This window comes from Bombyx mori, chromosome 2 (genome assembly GCF_030269925.1).
Source record: "Bombyx mori chromosome 2, ASM3026992v2".
NCBI classification, from domain to species: Eukaryota; Metazoa; Arthropoda; class Insecta; order Lepidoptera; family Bombycidae; genus Bombyx; species Bombyx mori.
The window spans coordinates 1,337,379-1,355,761 of record NC_085108.1 but is presented as its reverse complement, the minus strand read 5'-3'; the positions used below and the strand labels follow the sequence as shown (position 1 = coordinate 1,355,761).

Here is an 18,383-nt window from a genome sequence, read left to right as displayed (position 1 = left end):
CCTCGCCGCAACAGTCAGGGACCCTAACTATTGTACCATCGAGTCATTAAGATATTCGCAAACTCTTACGCGCTTAGTCCCATGAGTTCTCGTTTGTACACCCGTCGAAATTAGTATCGCCTCCCGAAGCTGCATTAGGTGAGCAAAAAGTATCAAAACTTCTAGAGTACTTATTTCGGTTATGGTTTATTGTTATTAATGGAGTAAATAAATCCAAATTGAACATAAATAATGGTAAAGACAGCGAATTGGTGAATGAAACGACACGTAATTTTAAGACAAACGTAAGCCGAATTCAAAAGAAAGAAAAATAAGATCATAATCAAATAATTTTTTTTACGAATATTCCAGAAATTTATCTACAATACCGATTATTCGAATTCATTCGCATTTTACGATTCGTTTAATTATTTTAGTACTGTCTCTTTATTTTTTATTAAATCATTACTTAGTACGAACACAAAAAAGATCTAGCAAAATCAAAATGTATTATTTAAAGCTATAGGTAATCGTTATTTGTTTTAATACTATTTTACTTTGAATTATACGGATTTACTGTTTTCGACTTTCGAACATACATTTATTGTCACCAGAGACGTCTGGCTGTCCCGCTATCCACCATCTCTATGTCTGCCGCGAATCAATCATGCGTTCCAATTTGACGACAAAGCAATTTGGTCTCTCGGTCTCATTTATCAAGAAGGGGGTGGTCCTGGAGTTGTGATGCCGATGGCCACTGATCAGTTCACATTGACGTATGTAACGAGTATCCAAACTCAGATTTGTCAACAATTTTTGTGTCAGCTAGTAAACAAAGCACGGCCTTGTCATTAGAGTGTAATCTATCCCCCCTCCGGGGAACTCTCCGCCCCCTACCAAATTGATTGTAGCCGCCGCTGTATACGAAACATTCAACTCTGTTATGAATTTCATGAGTCCTTTGCGGAGAGCATTAAGTAAATTTCCTTACTTAACAACTATTATGTGGGGCAGACAGCGAGTGGAGATGAGCTTACGCTGACGTCTTTATATTCGCCGTCATACAATTGAGATCAACCTAATATTTCAGGTGGTCTGACGGCTTTCAAGTAGTGATTTCTATGGCCTCTTGATGTTGAGTAAGCCTTATTTTATTTTTATTTTATTTATTTTATTAGGCTCACAATACACATTACAAGCTAAAGATACATAAAAAACACAAATAAAAAGAAACAAAATCTGGCTTGCAACATAAGTTATGTGCGCACGACAAAACAAAATATAAATATCCAAAAAGGGCTCTCTGCTATCTGCCGTCGAAGTCGTCGTGGCATAAAGGATAAGACGTCCAGTGAATTCGTATCGAGCGATGCAACGGTGTTCGAATCCCGCAGGCGGATACCATTTTTTCTAATGAAATATGTATATATTATTATGTAAATATGTATGTATGAAATATATTCACGATTGACTTCCACGGTGAAGGAATAACATCGTATAATAAAAAATCAAACCCGCAAAATAGTTTAGCAAGTAGTCCCAGATTAAGCCCTGTGAGATCCGAACCGCGCGTAGTCGGAATAGCCACTTACACAATTACATCACGTCCTTATGGATCCATCGGATCCAAAACCTCTAACTCTAATACTCGTCGAACTCGATAAAGAGTTCGACGTGCAACCTAACCCATGCATTAGCCCGTTGAGCTTCTCGCCGGATCTTCTCAGTGGGTCGCGATTCCGATCTGGTAGTAGATTCATTCGCGAAGCAGCTGCTCTTGAGTTGTTAGGTCTCCTTCGGAGGCGCTCGGGCAGCTGTTAGCTAATCCCACCCCGTCTGTCTGAGCCTTTGTTCGCCCACCTGTCCTGGTGAACTGGAAAGGCCTCAGGGCCACCAGTAATCCTTCAATCATAAAAAAAATATCAATTACTAAAGGAATGTAATTATTGAGAAATTAACGCAACTTCTTGACGCATGTTTTTGGTGAACTCCTTTTTCTTGAATAAATATTCAAAATTGCATGTTTGTTTTATTGCTCTAGGTGAACAGACAAGTTCACGGGGTGCATAACGTTAAGTTAGCTTGACGATATTTAATTTTATCCATGCGAATTCACAATACACCAGTGTAATTCATCGAACCAGAGACGGCTATTCAGAGCTGAACAACTCCAATTGGTCTCAGCTTTGAGTGAATTGATTTTGTAAAAAATAATTTTACGCTTATAAAATAAGGCATATTATAGCTTTTTTTGTCGTATCGTACAAGGTCCAGCTGTTGTTAAGTGATCATCGAAGCTTATATACATGGTCACACGAACCTACCTTGAGACGTATACCACCAGTAATTGCATAGATATAAACCTTCCCAATAGTTCTGAGAGAATAAACAAATGACTACTAGTTGAAACACATTAGGTACTTACAGGACTAGAGTAACTAGTGGTCCCGCAGTAGTCGAAATTATAAGTTTGAACATTATTATCTCTTTCTCTCTTCTACCTATATTATTAAAGTCTTAAGTATTCTAAAAATCTTTAAAAAAGTAATCTAAAATTTATTATGGTCTATCTAAAGACTTTTATTATAATTATATTATATAATCACAGATTTCGCCAGGACTACACTATAGACAAATAATATTAAAAACAAACAACATTAATCTATTCTCAATTTTATCAGACTTTAAACATAACAAATGTTTGACAATAAACACGGAGTATATCTAAATGTGTTGTGTCAAATACATGGTAGTGTGTGTAATGTTTTTTTTATTGATTTAATGTATTTTCATGGATAATAAAAAAAAAAACCTTTTGCACTCCTCATTCTCTATTATTGTGGTAAATGCTACGAATAAATAATAAGAGGAAAGGTCATACTCCTCCGTCCGCGCACTTTTCGTAAAAAGGGGTACAAAGTTTTTGCTTCATGTGTTAATTTATAGATGATTAACAATATCTATAAAGTTTGGTCCCGGATTTTCGAGTTGTATGAGCGCGGGGATGGAGGCGGTCACAACCCTCGAGATATGAGGAACACTACTGGAGCCGTGAGCTTAGCTGAGCATCCATGATGTTATCAATAATACCGCATTACATACGTTCTGGTCTACATTTAACTTTCGGTCTTCTAATCCAGTGGCTCTCAACTTTTTTGCTCAATGACGCACAAACAAATACAATTAATAAATTATGCAGTTATCTGTTAAATTTAGCATTGATTTATAGTGATCAGGCGCAAATGCATACATACATATGTGCCTCAAATAAGCGATTCTTCTGACACATTCTGATGTGACTCGAATCGCATCTGTGATAGCATCGTAAATTTTTCACAAAACGGTGTTTTTGTTTGTTCGTTAATCGTGAGAGATGAGTTAAGTATTATTAGAATTTTGATATCGATCTGCGGGATTCGAAAACCGGCACAGTCACTCCACTCGATACGAATGCACCGGGCGTCTTAACCATTAGGCCACCACGACTTCTTCTAACCAGTTCATTAATATTCCCCATTCGTATTCCAAGAACGATAGCAATACAAACGATTTCAGTGTTAAAAACAGATAATAGGATTTTCCTTTATCATTAGCAATAAACTAAATCTCAACATTGAATTGCAAATAAAACGCCAATATGTCACTTATCAGAGAACGTTGGACGTCAGACACTAACAGACGCTGACAGATCGTGAATAGAATAATTCAATAGTGTAGAAATAAAACACGGGGTTCTACGAATGTATAATTGTTTTTAAATCACCTTTTAAAAAAGGGGAGCCTCTCCATTTGACTGTACATATATTTTTATTGCTCAGACGAGTAGGTCATGATATACTGATGTCAAAGGGCTACCGGAGCCCATAGACATTGCAGCGTAAATTTCGTCAATCATTTCAGAATTTGTTTGTTTTAAAATAAAGCATTATTTGTGAAGGTGTTTTTATAAAGATTATATTAATCCCAATTCAAACAAATATCTACGTTACATTCATTACAACATTGATACACCCAAATCACTTCAAGATAGGCTTTGACAATTATAGATTTTTCTGGATTTTTCCAGGATCCCATCATCAAATCTTGATGATTACAGGACCATTCGGGAAGTCTACCCTTTCGAACAAAAAAAAAAGAAAAAAGAATTATCAGAATCGGTTCAAGCATTCTCCAGAAATCGGTGAACATACATAGATAAAAAAATATGGTCGAATTGATAGTTTCCTCTTTTGAAGTCGGTTAAAAAGCGCGACTTTGGTACCTTAAATAGCTCCTTATTATTCTCTATTATTAAAAAATTCTTTCACTTTCTGCGTAAATGAAGAGACGGGTAAAATTTAGCGTTATGCCAAAATAATTATTCTACGCGAATGAAGTCGCGGGCAAAAGATAGTTATTATTATAAAGGCAAGACTAAGCCGTGAAAGTAGTTATAATTATGTCCACGGCTCGTGGATACAGAACAGAATAGTATCTGGCCAAGAACTCTGAGCTTCAACACAGGGCTCCGCTAATAAATTCATAATAACAATAAACAGACAAACTTTGTTATATGCGTCAAATACATGGTAGTGAGTGTAATGTTTTTTTATTGATTAATTAATTTTTTAAGCACAATGAAAAAAAATTATAGTAATCTGCATTCATTCTATAAATCTTTTATAAGTGTGGGAAATTTCATACACCTCGGTTAGCGCCATTTTCGTAAAAAGTTGAAGTCTCTGTTATTATTATGCATATGGTTAATAAATAAATACAAGTACAATCTTGTATAGTTTTAATCGATACGATGTGATATGAAAGTCCGATCGAGAATGTTCTTTCACAAGCACATTAGCTTCCCTAAATGTAGTATGTCGTGGTGTGAATTTTTAGTGCAAGACCCAAGGTTTCCTAATCATGAGGTAGACGAGTTTTGACTTGTCATTGGCTGGTGACGGTCCTCTTGACTAACCATCTACGATCGGAGCTTGCGTATAGCCCAATTTTATTTTATTTTATGAGTTTCTTCCGTCCGCGGCTTTATCCGCGCGAAACGTAACATTCCCGAGATGATGTATGTCGAAATCACTTTAAGATATTTTGATTAATTGAGTAGAAGCATGCAGACTTGTATTGTTTGGACGGGTGGGTGGTGGTGGAGATGTTCTCATCATCTTTCGCTCGTCGGAGATCACCAGCATAGCAGAGCTACTAGGCACTATATATTAATGCTGAGGACATCTAAATCAGATTTCCAGAGATTGCTTTTCCCATCCATTTAACTTTGGATCGACCCAGATCGGTTTCTTTTGGACACTATTACATATTCGGTAAAGGTTTGAGTTTTAGCGCTTTATTTTTTTTTATTGCTCAGACCTTTGACCTTGTCAATGCCATAATGACAAAGCGATTATGACCATTCACCATTAGTTGGGTCGCAAGCTCTTCCACCGGCGAACTTAGCAAAAGAATGCCGGCAAAATTATGAATTCAAAATGATTATTAATAGTTGAGGTGGCATTGTGTGAGCACATTTAATTTTAATCTAGTGTAATCCAGAGACTTATTGCTATCGTAACAATCCAATTACAGCGCTACACGCTCGCGCTAACTTAATAATCCGCAAATAATAATCGCGAACGCCCGCCATTTATTCCCATCGAAACGCGCACCATTAAGGCGCCCCAACATAAATTTACGACAATAAAAATTACTCGCAAAAATACAACATTAAATTAAATAGAACACGCTGTGAACGCGCGACTCGCAACGTCTGCCGTCCCTTTCTAACCCTAACGATTGAGACGCGTAAATGAGACGAGTATAGTTTCGGGTGTACGCGCCCGTGAGTAATGAGTACAGTCACGCCCGACAATCAAGGCTCTAGTTCGCCATTGGTGTGTTCAAATGGCTTCGAAATTTGAAATGACCGTTTTTTTTTTTAAAGTAATTTTCTTTCATTAGCGCCGATCGTTCCGTACGCGCATCGGACGCGCGGCGACAAAGTCGTTATAACGTTATCATAATGTTGTGCTTTAATAAAAATCGCGCGCTTAATCCATTTACTGCATGCTATTTTCACGAAATTTTTGACGAGCTTTTTGTATAATATGTTTAATTAAGAATTATTCATGCTATTTTTTATGAACGTGATTAAGTTCGGAATTTCGTTTTTTTAATCCAACAATAGTCGAAAATTACTTTAAAAAAGAATTGTTTTTTTATATATTGCGAATCCTTAATATGTTTGGACATATCATTCGTAATGAAAGCTCATTGGAACGTTTAGTGGTAGAAGAGTAGACGGTCGACGTCCTTGCGGCCGATCACCCACATGGTGGACAGGTTTAAGTTTTAGTCATCTACTATTACCATTACATACATTATATACCAAAGGCTATCCACCAAATGTCTATATAGAGTGCTCCAATACTTTGGTCATATAGCAAGAAAACCCTCTGACAACCTAGAGAGACTCATAGTGACGGGTAAAGTGGATGGAAGACGATCCAGAGGTCGTAGCCGGAAAAGATGGAGTGACCAAGTGTCTGAGTGTCTGGTCATGAGGCTAAGCCACGCACTTCACTGTGCCACTGACCGACATAAGTGGCTAAAAATTACAAAAAACGGTCACAGGCGGGCGCATTACGATGCTCAGCAATGAGCGATCGACTGAAGGAGGAGGAGGACTATTAATAGAGAGACATGGAGAAGTCTCTCAAAAGCCGCAACCAAGCCATAAGACCAGAATAAGACATACATAACCACGACCACTCTGCCAGGAGTGTACGACTGAGAAGAACTTAACAAATGTTCACGGGTGACTTCCACGGTGAAGGAATAACATCGTATAATAGAACCCGGAAATTTTGTAATTTGTGTAGTTACTATACAATTGAGACAAGTCTCAAGACGGGCCGCCAGCATTCACGTCTATGAGTTCCGGTGATCCTTCCAGAATGGGCTGTGAGCTCATCCACCAGTCCACGCACTAAAGTATGACGGCTGTCACACTCTTCAAACCAGAAAGCATTGCTGCTTCGTGACAGAAATAGGCAGGATGTTGGTACCTATCTGTGCGGACTTACAAGTTGCCTTCTCATCAGTAATAAGGGAGGGCGAAGAATACTCTCTCTTTCTCTCTCTCATGCCGTTCGTTACTTCAAAAATTGATGGCAGAGACAAGGCATTTGCTGATGTCTGTGGAGGCAATAACAGCACACTCTAAGCCGCTTATTCTTTTTTTTTATTGCTTATATGTGTGGACGAGCTCACAGCCTACCTGGTGTTACGTGGTTACTGGAGCCCATAGACATCTACGACGTAAACGCGCCACCCACCTTAAGATATAAGTTCTAAGGTCTCAGTATAGTTACAGCGGCTGCCCCACCCTTCAAACCGAAACGCATTACTGCTTCACGGCACAAATAGGCAGGGCGGTGGTACCTACCCGCGCGAACTCACAAGAGGTCCTACCACCAGTAAGTTGCCTTAACGACAACGAAATGCTTTTTCTAAACGAAACACTAAAAAAACCGAACACACGTGAAGCCGCGCGCGATAACTATAGTCAGAGAAAAACACAAAAATCATATTCGGGCCACTTGCAGTAACGACGAGGGGCGTTTTAACCGATTACGTTTGAAAGGCGTTGAGAACGCGACCCGCGTGGTTCATTAGTTTCACAACAAACAAACAGACTTGACGAATAAAAAAAAACGTATCTCAATTATATTAAAACGATAATTAATTCAATCACTAGTCGAGATCTCTATGGGTAGTTTGAAATTCGAACACGCTCAAAAAAAAAATTGGTATGAATTTAATTTTAACTAGAGGTCCCGCAGTAGTCGAAATTCGACTATAATTGATTGGAATTGTATAAGTTTGTACACTATTATGATTGTATTGCCTAGGCTATACTATAAAAAATATTAATATAGACAAACAATATTTAATCTATTCCTAATTTGACCACAGACGTCAAGAACAAAAGTTTGATAATAAATAGTAGGTATGCATGCGTGTGTGCGTCAAATACATGGTATATAGTGTGTGTAATGTTTTCTTTATTGAGTTAATGTATCTTTTATGCATTATTTTAAAAAAATATTAGCATTGTGCACTTCTTCTCTATATTCTCTATAAGTGTGGAAAATTTAGTACTCCTCCGTCCGCGCAATTTTCGTAAAAAGGGATACAAAGTTGTTGCTTCACGTATTAATATATAGATGTCACAATAACCGAACTATAATAATATGACGTCATACGTGTCTAATAAAATGACATTCAACCAGGTCTTGCAAATGTTAGCTGCACGACATGCATTCCGAAGATTTCCGAGACTAATGTGACGTAATTATACTATAGCTATCTCGCTCACACATCAGTGACGGGGCCATTTTGTTTGTAAAAAAAGAGACAGACATATCTGTAGAATGCAGGAGAAGAGATCTGAAGGCTTAAGTTGTCAGTTCAGTTTCCACTTTCACCAGGACAGGTGGGCGAGCAAGGGCTCAGCCAGGAGAGGTGGGGTTTGCTAACAACTGCCCGAGCGCCTCCGAAGGAGACTTAACAACTCAAGACCTTTTTTTTTCCTGCCTAAGTTGATAGGCCTCTCAGGCTATTTCAGCGTAACCTAAACTAGTAGGTGAGCTCACGGGGCTCAAACCTGACGACGTTGCTAAAACGAACCCTAGCAAGAGCCGTGCTTCGCAGAATCTACCACCGGATCGGAAAGGCGACCCACTGAGAAGATCCGGCGAGAAACTCAGTGGGCTGTGTCTAAGGGTTAATTTATTCGTCGAGCCCTTCGTCGCAAGCGACGGGTTCGACGAGAACGATGACCGGTGCTTAAGGTACCTAAAAGCACCGTTAGTGGATCGGGAGTATCCGAAATGACGTGATCTCAAGAGCAACTGCTTCGCGAATGGATCTACTACCGGATCGGAATCGCGACCCGCTGAGAAGATCCGGCGAGAAACTCAACGGGCTGATGCAAGGGTTAGGCTGAGCCGCATACAAATGTACCCATGCTTTTTTATTAAGTGCATTTTTATTTATTTATCGGGCAAATCAGCGGGCGAGCTTTGAAACATGAGGCCGATGTCTCATGGTATGGTCTCTCAAGAATATCACTGTATGCTTCGCGGCAGAGTTAAGCAAGACGGTTGTGTCTATCCGGGTCGACTAACAATACCCTTTGTGACTCATAAATAATGCTACGTTAATTTATTTATGAAGCTATTAATAATAAATTTTCAAGAGAGGGTAGTTTTCGCGTCACACGATGCACTGGGGCGTTGACCCCGTTCGTCAGCTGATTTGTGTCATATAGCGTATCCATTGTGTGACTAGAATAATTATTAAAATATTTTATAAGTAACGTCTGGATACTATATTCTAATTTATACTAATATATAAATCTACTGTAGTTTTTACGGATGTTCCGTTATAACAACTGAACCACGCATCCGATTGACTTGAAACTTGGTATCCATTTAGAAAATACATGTACTTAATGGATAGGCTAATATTTATATGAGTGTTGGACTCCCTAATAATAATGACAATAAATATTAACGTTAATTTTAAATGCCCAGCGAAGCGAGCGAGTACGGCTAGTGATTGATAAAACTAATATTGAGAGTGAAAGGTTATTTAAACGATATTACGCTTAACACGCGACATTTTTCTTTGTAATGAAAGGTCCGTTTTATTTGGTACTAGCTGACCCGGCAGACTTCGTATTGCCTCAATCGATAAATAAAATACCTAAACTCTTGTATAAAATAAACTTAAAACAAACAAAAGAAATCCGTCCGACGGGGGGACACGTCAAAGGAAAAACAAAGGACAATGACCATTTTCCATGGGCGTTTGGGCCCCTAAAAAAAGTTGACGTGTGATGTTTTTGCCTTAATTTGATAGACAAAGAAATATCGTTTCATCAATTAGGCTTAACATAGGCTCCGATAACGTCGGAGGTAGACGGAAGTATAAAAAAAAGAAGCTAAGCTAAGCTAAGCTACGATACGATACGACAAGACAAGACAAGACAAGACAAGACAAGACAAGACAAGACAAGACAAGACAAAACAAGATGCAAGTGTAGTGTTTGCTACATGCCCGCACTCAAAATCATTCCAAGTCATTCAATCCCGTTTTTGCAGGATAGCCGTCGAAGCCCCGTGGTTCACTGGTTCATCAGGAACGTCGACCTCCATGACGACCCGGACTTAGAGTCTGCAGTCGGCGTCGATGCGCCACTTCGACAAAGCGGCACGACACGAGAACCCTCTCATCGTGGCCGCGGGTAACTACATTCCCGATCCTGCGGAAAGAATGGAAAGCAGTTGACGTCGCCCCAAACACGTCATTTCGGATCCTCCCGATCCACTAACGGTGCTTTTAGGTACCTCAAGCACCAGTCACCGTTCTCGTCGAACCCGTCGCTTGCGACGAAGAAATCGACAAGTAAATTAGCCCTCAGACACAGGCCAATGAGTTTCTCGCCGGATCTTCTCAGTGGGTCGCGTTTCCGATCCGGTGGTAGATTATGCGAAGCACGGCTCTTGCTAGGGTTCGTGTTAGCATCGTCGTCAGGTTTGAGCCCCGTGAGCTCACCTATTAGTTAAGGTTCCGCTGAAATAGCTCTGGCAGGGCTATCAGATTAGGTTCTAAAAAAAAAAAGGTGCCGGATAACGGATATAAATGTAATATTTTTATTATACACATACATATATTTAATAGACATCCATAAACCTGGAAAAGACATTTTATATTTATCATACAAATATCTTCCCTTGGCGGAATTCGGACCCGCAACCCCGTTGTGTTGTGACCATGTCAATTACCGCTACACCAGACGGCCAAATATATACAAGAGACTTTTGTTCGTATTGCGACATTCGTCCCCATTCCTAGTACTGAATAACTAGAAACCCTTTTGAAATAACAAAGTAAACTCCTTTTGCTCTTCGATACTTATTATCGAATCAATATTCATTGGTGATTATAGACTGTTTGGCCAACTAGCTGGCCAAACTTTAATACTCCAAGCGGTTAAAGCCACACTTTTTTTATTTCTTTGGCAGTAACTCAATTTTATAGTATATCTAAATATGAAGACTATAGAACAGGAAAGTTCTCCTAGAACAGGAAAGTGCAATTAAAAGTCCAACACTAAAAACCCAGCGGTGCACTTTTTTATTGCTTAGTTGGGTGGCCATGCTCACGGTCCACCTGGTGTTAAGTGGTTACCGGAGCCCATAGACATTTACAATGTAAATGCGCCACCCACCTTGAGATATAAGTCCTAAGGTCTCAAGTATAGTTACAAAGGCTGCCCCACCATTCAAATCGAAACGCATTACTGCTTCACGGCAGAAATAGGCGGGGTGGTGGTACCTACCCCGCGCTCACAAGAGGTCCTACCACCAGTAATTACGCAAATTATAATTTTGCGGGTTTGATTTTTATTCTTCTCAGTCGGACACTCTTGTCAGAGTGGTCGTGGTTGCGTTAACGCTGTATGTGCAGTAGGACCTGTTAGGTCGCCCACGCTCCCGACAACCGCCCTCCAGGCAATGCGCTTCCAGGTCTGGCGGTTCGAAGCGTTACGAGTACATTCGACCATAGTGGACTCAGTTGCCTTCTTTATTAGGTCAGTCCAGCGGGTCGGTGAGCGGCCGCGTGATCTTCTGCCTTCCACCCGGCCCTGAACTACCAGTCTCCATCGAGTGCTCTTTTCTGGAGATGTGACCAAAGAATTTTAAAACCCTCAGTTGCACTGTTGACGAAAGTCGGTCTTTGATACCGAGTTCTTTGAGGATGGATGCATTGGTGCGGAATGCCATCCATGGGATCTTTAGGAGGCGTCTCCAGCACCACATCTCCAGTGCATCGATTTTACGGCGATCCGGCAATCTTAGAGACCAGGTTTCGGCTCCATAGAGAAAGATTGGAAACACAAGACATCTCATGAATCTGACCTTAGTCTTCTTGGTAATCCTCCTATCCTTCCAAATCTTTCCCAGCCGTTCCACTGCCAACCTGGTAATGGCGCATCGTCGTCTGATCTCTTCACCACATCCTCCAGTGCTTGAGATAGCAGAGCCGAGGTAGATGTAGGTCTGTACAACTTCGCAATTACCTATGTTTTGTACATTGGTTCCATTTTGTTCAGCCCGGTCTACTATCATCATCTTCGTCTTGTCCCGGTTAATAGCAAGTCCGAATTTAAGGCTGGCAGCTTCCAGACGAGTCAGTTGAATTTTCATGTCTTCTCTCGTCTGTGCGAGAAGGGTAATGTCATCAGCGTATCTTAAGTTGTTAATCACTCGTCCCCCAATTGATTTACCTTTATCCCATTCTTCCAAGACAATGCGCATAATGTACTCTGTGTAGGTATTGAAGAGCAACGGTGATAAGATGCATCCCTGTCATAATCCGGCCTCGGTCTTGAAGTTTTCTGAAATGGTGTCGTCCACTCATCATCATCATCATCATCATCATCAGCCTTTATCTGCCCACTGCTGGACATAGGCGTTCCCCAATGTCGTCCACTCGAACGGCCGCAATACCTCCTTCATATAACCTCCTTAAAAGATTTATTAAATGAGGCGGCCCACCCATTTCAGCAAGTATTGTCCAGAGGTGTGTCCAAATGACCGTGTCAAATGCTTTGCAGAAGTCTATAAAGCAGATGTATAGGGTCGAATCAAACTCTCTGGCCTTCTCGATAATTTGGCGCAATATAAGGATTTGTTCGCGAGTTCCTCTTCCCTTCACGAATCCAGCTTGCTCAGGCGCGATTTCCCTTGAGAGATAGGCCGACAGTCTTGTGTTGATTATGTGATTTTTATTACACGATGTTATTTACCGTGGAAGTCAATCGTGAACATTTGATAAGTACGTATTTCATTAGAAGAATTGGTACCCGCCTGCGGGATTCGAACACCGGTGCATCGCTAGATACGAATGCACCGGACGTCTTATCCTTTAGGCCACGACGACTTCAGAACATGTGATTTACGTATTTTTTTAAACAGAAACAGTGTATCTACTTACAATATGCTTTCAGACATACATACAATCTTTTATTGCCCGTGTAGGTAGACGAGCATACGGCCCCCCTGACGGTGAGTGGTTACCGTTGCCCATGGACGTCAGCAATGCCGAGGGCAGAGCCAAGCCAGTTGCCTATTTAAGCAATAAATAATTATTATCTAGTTAATTGATTTCCTTAAACATTAGCCAATTTGGGCCATTGGTTGGAGCCAACATGATCCAATACGGCGAGGGTTGCGGCTCGGTAATTATCGGGTTTAGCCTTCGTGAGCGTCCGGAACCACTAATTTGTGAGTCGACGCTCAATTTTAACGCATTCACGCATTATTTGTTTGTTTTAAAATACATAGAGCTACAAAATTATAGACATTCAATAAAACTTTATAATATATTATACCTATCTATACTAATATTATAAAGAGGAAAGATTTGTTTGTTTGTTTGTTTCGAATAGGCTCCGAAACTACTGGACCGATTTGAAAAATTCTTTTTCCATTAGAAGCCGACATTATCCCTGATGAACATAGGCTATTCTTTTAAAAAAAAAAAAAATGTATTTTTTTGCTTTCATGTGTGTTTTAATGTTTCCGAAGCGAAGCGAGGGCGGGTCGCTAGTACTATATATAGAGGGGGGGAAAGGCTATTTGGTTTAAGCGACATTTCGCTTAATACGCGCCATTAAATTTATCTTTTGTTTTTTTTGAAGTGAAACTTCCTTATCGGCGTTGGAAAAAAATTTACCGTCACGTTTTTCGGTTACGCGTCACATTTTTCCGTTACGCGCCATCTTTTAATTAACGGCTGTATGTTCTGAAGTATGGATGCGCATTTGAGAAACCGACCTCATGTCTCAAGGTGGGTCACGGAATACATTTTGTAATTGCAATAATCCCAGGTAACCCACTTAATATCACGTGGACCGTGCTATTATTGTTATTACGTAAAATAATAGGAAGAAAAGTACCAGGGTATTATGATATCAAAGAGATGTATTATTATAACTTTACTCTGACGTACAGCCTTCTTTATTAATTAACGGCTGTATGTTCTGAAGTATGGATTCCGATTTGAGAAATTGACCTCATGTCTCCAGGTGGATTACGGAAATCATTTTGTAATTCCAATAATCTCAGGGAGCCCACTTAATAATATCACGTGGACCGTGCTATTTATTACTGTTATTACGTAAAATAATAGGAAGAAAAGTACCAGGGTATTATGATAGCAAAGAGATTTATTAATAATTAACGGCGGTATGTTCTGAAGCATGGTTTCGGATTTGAGAAATCGACCTCATATCTCAAGGTGGGTCAAACTTCACGAACCTCAGGAACCCCATTTAACACCACGTGGACCGTGCTATTATTATTAATTTATAGGAAGAAAAGTACCAGGGTATTATGATATCAAAGAGATGTATTATTAAAATGCTGTAATAATCTTAGTAGCAAAAAGGTAAAGTGAAATAATTGTATTATTTGTATTCATGTCTATGATAATAAAATCCTTTTGTTTAAACTTTATCTAATTTAACTTTATTTAACCAATTTCTAGAAAGTTGCATGTAGATCATTTTTCGAAAAATAAGGCCATAAACAAGTTTCACTTCTTACGTGTGTACACTAGTACACGCACACATTTTTTTTGTATATGATATTTTTTCCAAATTTTAAACTTTAAGGGGCTCTCCTGGAAAGTGTAAATGATATGTGGAATGGACTGCAGATGAACACAGTGACTCCAGATAGGATAAGCTAGGTCTAGCAAAAACGATTAACTGGTGGTAGGACCTCTTGTGAGTCCACGCGGGTGCGTACCAACGCCCTGCCTATTTCTACCGTGAAGCAGTAATGCGCTTCGGTTTGAAGGGTGGGGCAGCCGTTGTAACTATACTGAGACCTTAGAACTTGTATCTCAAGGTGGGTGGCGCATTTACGTTGTAGATGTCTATGGGCTCCAGTAACCACTTAACACCAGGTGGGCTGTGAGCTCGTCCACCCATCTAAGCAATAAAAAAAAAAAGAACGATTAACTTAGAAACTTCCTCAACACCGTTAACGTTGACAGGTTTCCACCTCAAACAATCTACACGGCTAGGTTACGGGAGCCCATAGACATATACCATGACTCACCTGGAGACACCAGCTCTAAAATCTCAATGGCCAAACGGCTGGCTGCCCTTCATATCGGAGTACTTCGCGACAGAAATAGCCAGGACGACGGTACCTATCCGCGTGGGCTTTCGATACGTCCTACCACAGGTCTACAATGTATATTGCCACTTAAATAGCACCAGGTAGACTGTAAAGTCATCCGCCTCATGTCAGTCAGTTAGTCATGACCTCAAACTAAGCCTTTGACCACCAATTTGTTTCATATCTAATCGTTAGTAGTCTAATGAGCTATTCTAGCTTCATGCGGACGGGTAGGTAAAGCTCAACTTGAGAGAATGGGTAACACTGGCCTAAGCAATTTTTTTTTCTACATATGCCTTGGGAGGCTATTTCAGCTTCGCCCTAACGTGTAGGTGAGCTCACGGGGCTCGAACCGGAGTGATGCTAACACTTGCCCTAGCAAGAGCCTTGCTTCGCAGAATCTACCACCGGATCGGAATCGCGACCCACTGAGAAGATCCGGCGAGAAACTCAGTGGCTGATGGCTAATTTACTCGTCGAGCCCTTCGTCGCAAGCGATGGGTTCGACGAGAACGGTGACCGGTGCTTGAGGTACCTAAAAGCACCGTTAGTGGATCGGGAGGATCCGAAATTACGTGTTTGGGGCGACGTCGACGACTGCTTTCCATTCTTTCCGCAGGATCGGGAATGTACCGGCGGCCACGATGAGAGGCCACGATGAGAGGGCGAGTAACTCAGTGGATGACCCCTGATATTTACGGGCCGGCTCTACAAATAACATAGCCAATTGTCAACATTGCTCCCGTAATTATTTAATCAATGGTTCGAAATCATTGATTAACGGTTCGCGTTTCCGTGCAATGTTTTGAAATTGAACTACCTACCCTCGTTTTATGAAAACCCCTAATTATCTTTCATTCCAATGACCACTGTCTATTGAGTATTATCTTTACATAAATAGACTAGCTTTTGCCCGCGACTTCGTCCGCGTGGAATAGTTCACAAATAATGCTTTACTTGGTTAGCATTAGCAAAAAATTTGGTTAGCAAAAAACGTTATAGTGAGCCAACCTTAACATATAGCCATATGCTGTCGCTGACTTTTTTTAGATCTTTTAAAGGGGAACAATTCTGTCATACATTATTTTAGCGAAACTTTAACCGCTTCTGCGGTGCACGCAGCGGAAGTTCTCAAAACGGAAAAAACCCCGATTTTGAAACATTCTTTATTGGTGTTCCGCTTGCATTGGTCTTGCGTGATGTTATATAGCTTATAGCCTTCCTCAATAACTGGGCTATCTAACACTGAAAGAATTTTTCAAATCGGACCAGTAGTTCCTGAGATTAGCGGATTCAAACAAACAAACTCTTCAGCTTTATAATATTAATAATATAGTATAGATAAAATGACAAAACAGTGGGTAGAATTTTAAACACGCTTTAGTTAGCTGGGGTTCTGATCCGGTGGTAGATTCTGCGAAGCACTGCTCTTGCTAGGGTCAGTGTTAGCAACACTCCGGTTTGAGCCCCGTGAGCTCACCTACATGTTAGGGCGAAGCTGAAATAGCCTCTCAAGGGTATCAGCATAGGTAGGAAAAAAAACTGAGCGGGGTCAAGCTATTTAGATAAAAACGAATTGCTGTTCGTTAGTCTCGCTAAAACTCGAGAACGGCTAGACCGATTTGGCAAATTTTGGTCTTGAATTATTTGTGGAAGTTCAGAGATGGTTTAAAAGGTAGATAAATATAAAAGTGCTTGGAATTAAATAGAAATAACATTTTTTTTTCCTTTGATGTGTCCTTTTGTTTGTTTTAAGTTTATTTTATACCAAGGTTTAGATCTTTTATTTAGCGATTGAGGCACTACGAAGTCTTCCGGGTCAACTAGTAGGATATAAAAATAGATGAAATTAATTCCTAGTTCTGATTCCTATTTAAGTAAGTAAGTAATAGTTGGATTTTCTATAAAAGCGCATTTTGTTAGTTTTTTTAAACTATTATTTATTCTATTTATTTATTTAGTCATCACTGCCTAATCTCATGTCCGTTAAAGTAAGCAACCCGCCCCCTCACCTCACCCCTCGTCACCCTAAGGCGTGGCCAACTAGTTCCGCACGCACTCTAAGCTATAATTACGAATAAGATGTTGCGTGTTACAAAAAAAAAAAACATATATCCAAAAATACTTTTGACATGTTTAATGACAAGCCGACATTGTCATCGCTTCTAATTAGGGCCAACAACAAACAAGGTTTATTTTTAAACGCGAACGTCCAATTTGCTTTCAAACGCTGGCAGTACCACGCTCGGTTGACTGTGCTTTATTGGTCTTGCAACATTTTAGCGTCCCTTTGAAAATCGAATCTAGAATCGCGCTTTGAAAACGCAACGAACCGGCGAATGGCGGTTTTCGCGCCTTTACCGTTTAAAATGGCCGCGGCTACGGCTCCGAACGATTTAATGGCATGTAAACATTTGTATCTCCGAAATGGCTTTTGTATTTTCAGGCGGACAGAGTTCTCAGATCGCAATTCTAACCATCCGTAACTAATAATAATAATAAGCCCTTTATTTCTTGCTTTACAAAGTTTAAAAAAATATATATAATAAATATAAATATATGTATAAGTATTTAGAATGTAAAAGAGTTTTGTAATAAATCAGTAAAATTTAGTTAGCAAGAACCCCGGATCGGGTAAAGGCCTCCTCCAAAGATGCCCAAGCGTCTCTATCCTGTGCTACGTCTATCCAGTTTGGGCCAGCTGTTCGTCTAAGATCGTCTTCCCATCTGGTCTCCCTCGACTTCTCTTGCCTGTTGGGCCGCTCCAAGATGTAACTTTCGCAGTCCATCTCTGGTCTGTATATCTCGCGACTAACCGTATCCGTAACTATAACTGAAATATTAAATAATATGACGGCAGGACTGGAATCAGGTTGTTGCTAAATATTATGACGTCAACATTGCTGACGTCATTATCTTCGTTATTATTATAGTCTTTTAAAGTGGCAGTATTTATTTTTTTGCTTAGATAGTTGGACGAGCTCACAGCCCACCTGGTGTTAAGTGGTTACTGGAGCCCATAGAAATCTACAGCGTAAATGCGCCACCCACCTTGAGATACAAGTTCTAAAGTCTCAGTATAGTTACAAGAGCTGACCCGCCCTTCGAACCGAAACGCATTACTGCTTCACGGCAAGAAATAGGCGGGGTGGTGGT

At 40.2% G+C, this 18,383-nt stretch overlaps 1 protein-coding gene across 1 annotated transcript; it reads right to left on the bottom strand.

Moving 5' to 3' along the window:
• Positions 1-11,627: 11,627 nt before the first annotated feature.
• On the bottom strand, positions 11,628-12,353 carry LOC119629400 (uncharacterized). Its single transcript, XM_038015111.1, has one exon. It carries the CDS (start codon positions 12,351-12,353, stop codon positions 11,628-11,630), a length of 726 nt encoding a protein of 241 aa, XP_037871039.1.
• Positions 12,354-18,383: the final 6,030 nt, after the last annotated feature.

Bases quoted from the DNA above. Each gene is read 5' to 3' on its own strand.
- LOC119629400 (XM_038015111.1), bottom strand. From the start codon at position 12,353: ATGCGCATTGTCTTGGAAGAATGGGATAAAGGTAAATCAATTGGGGGA.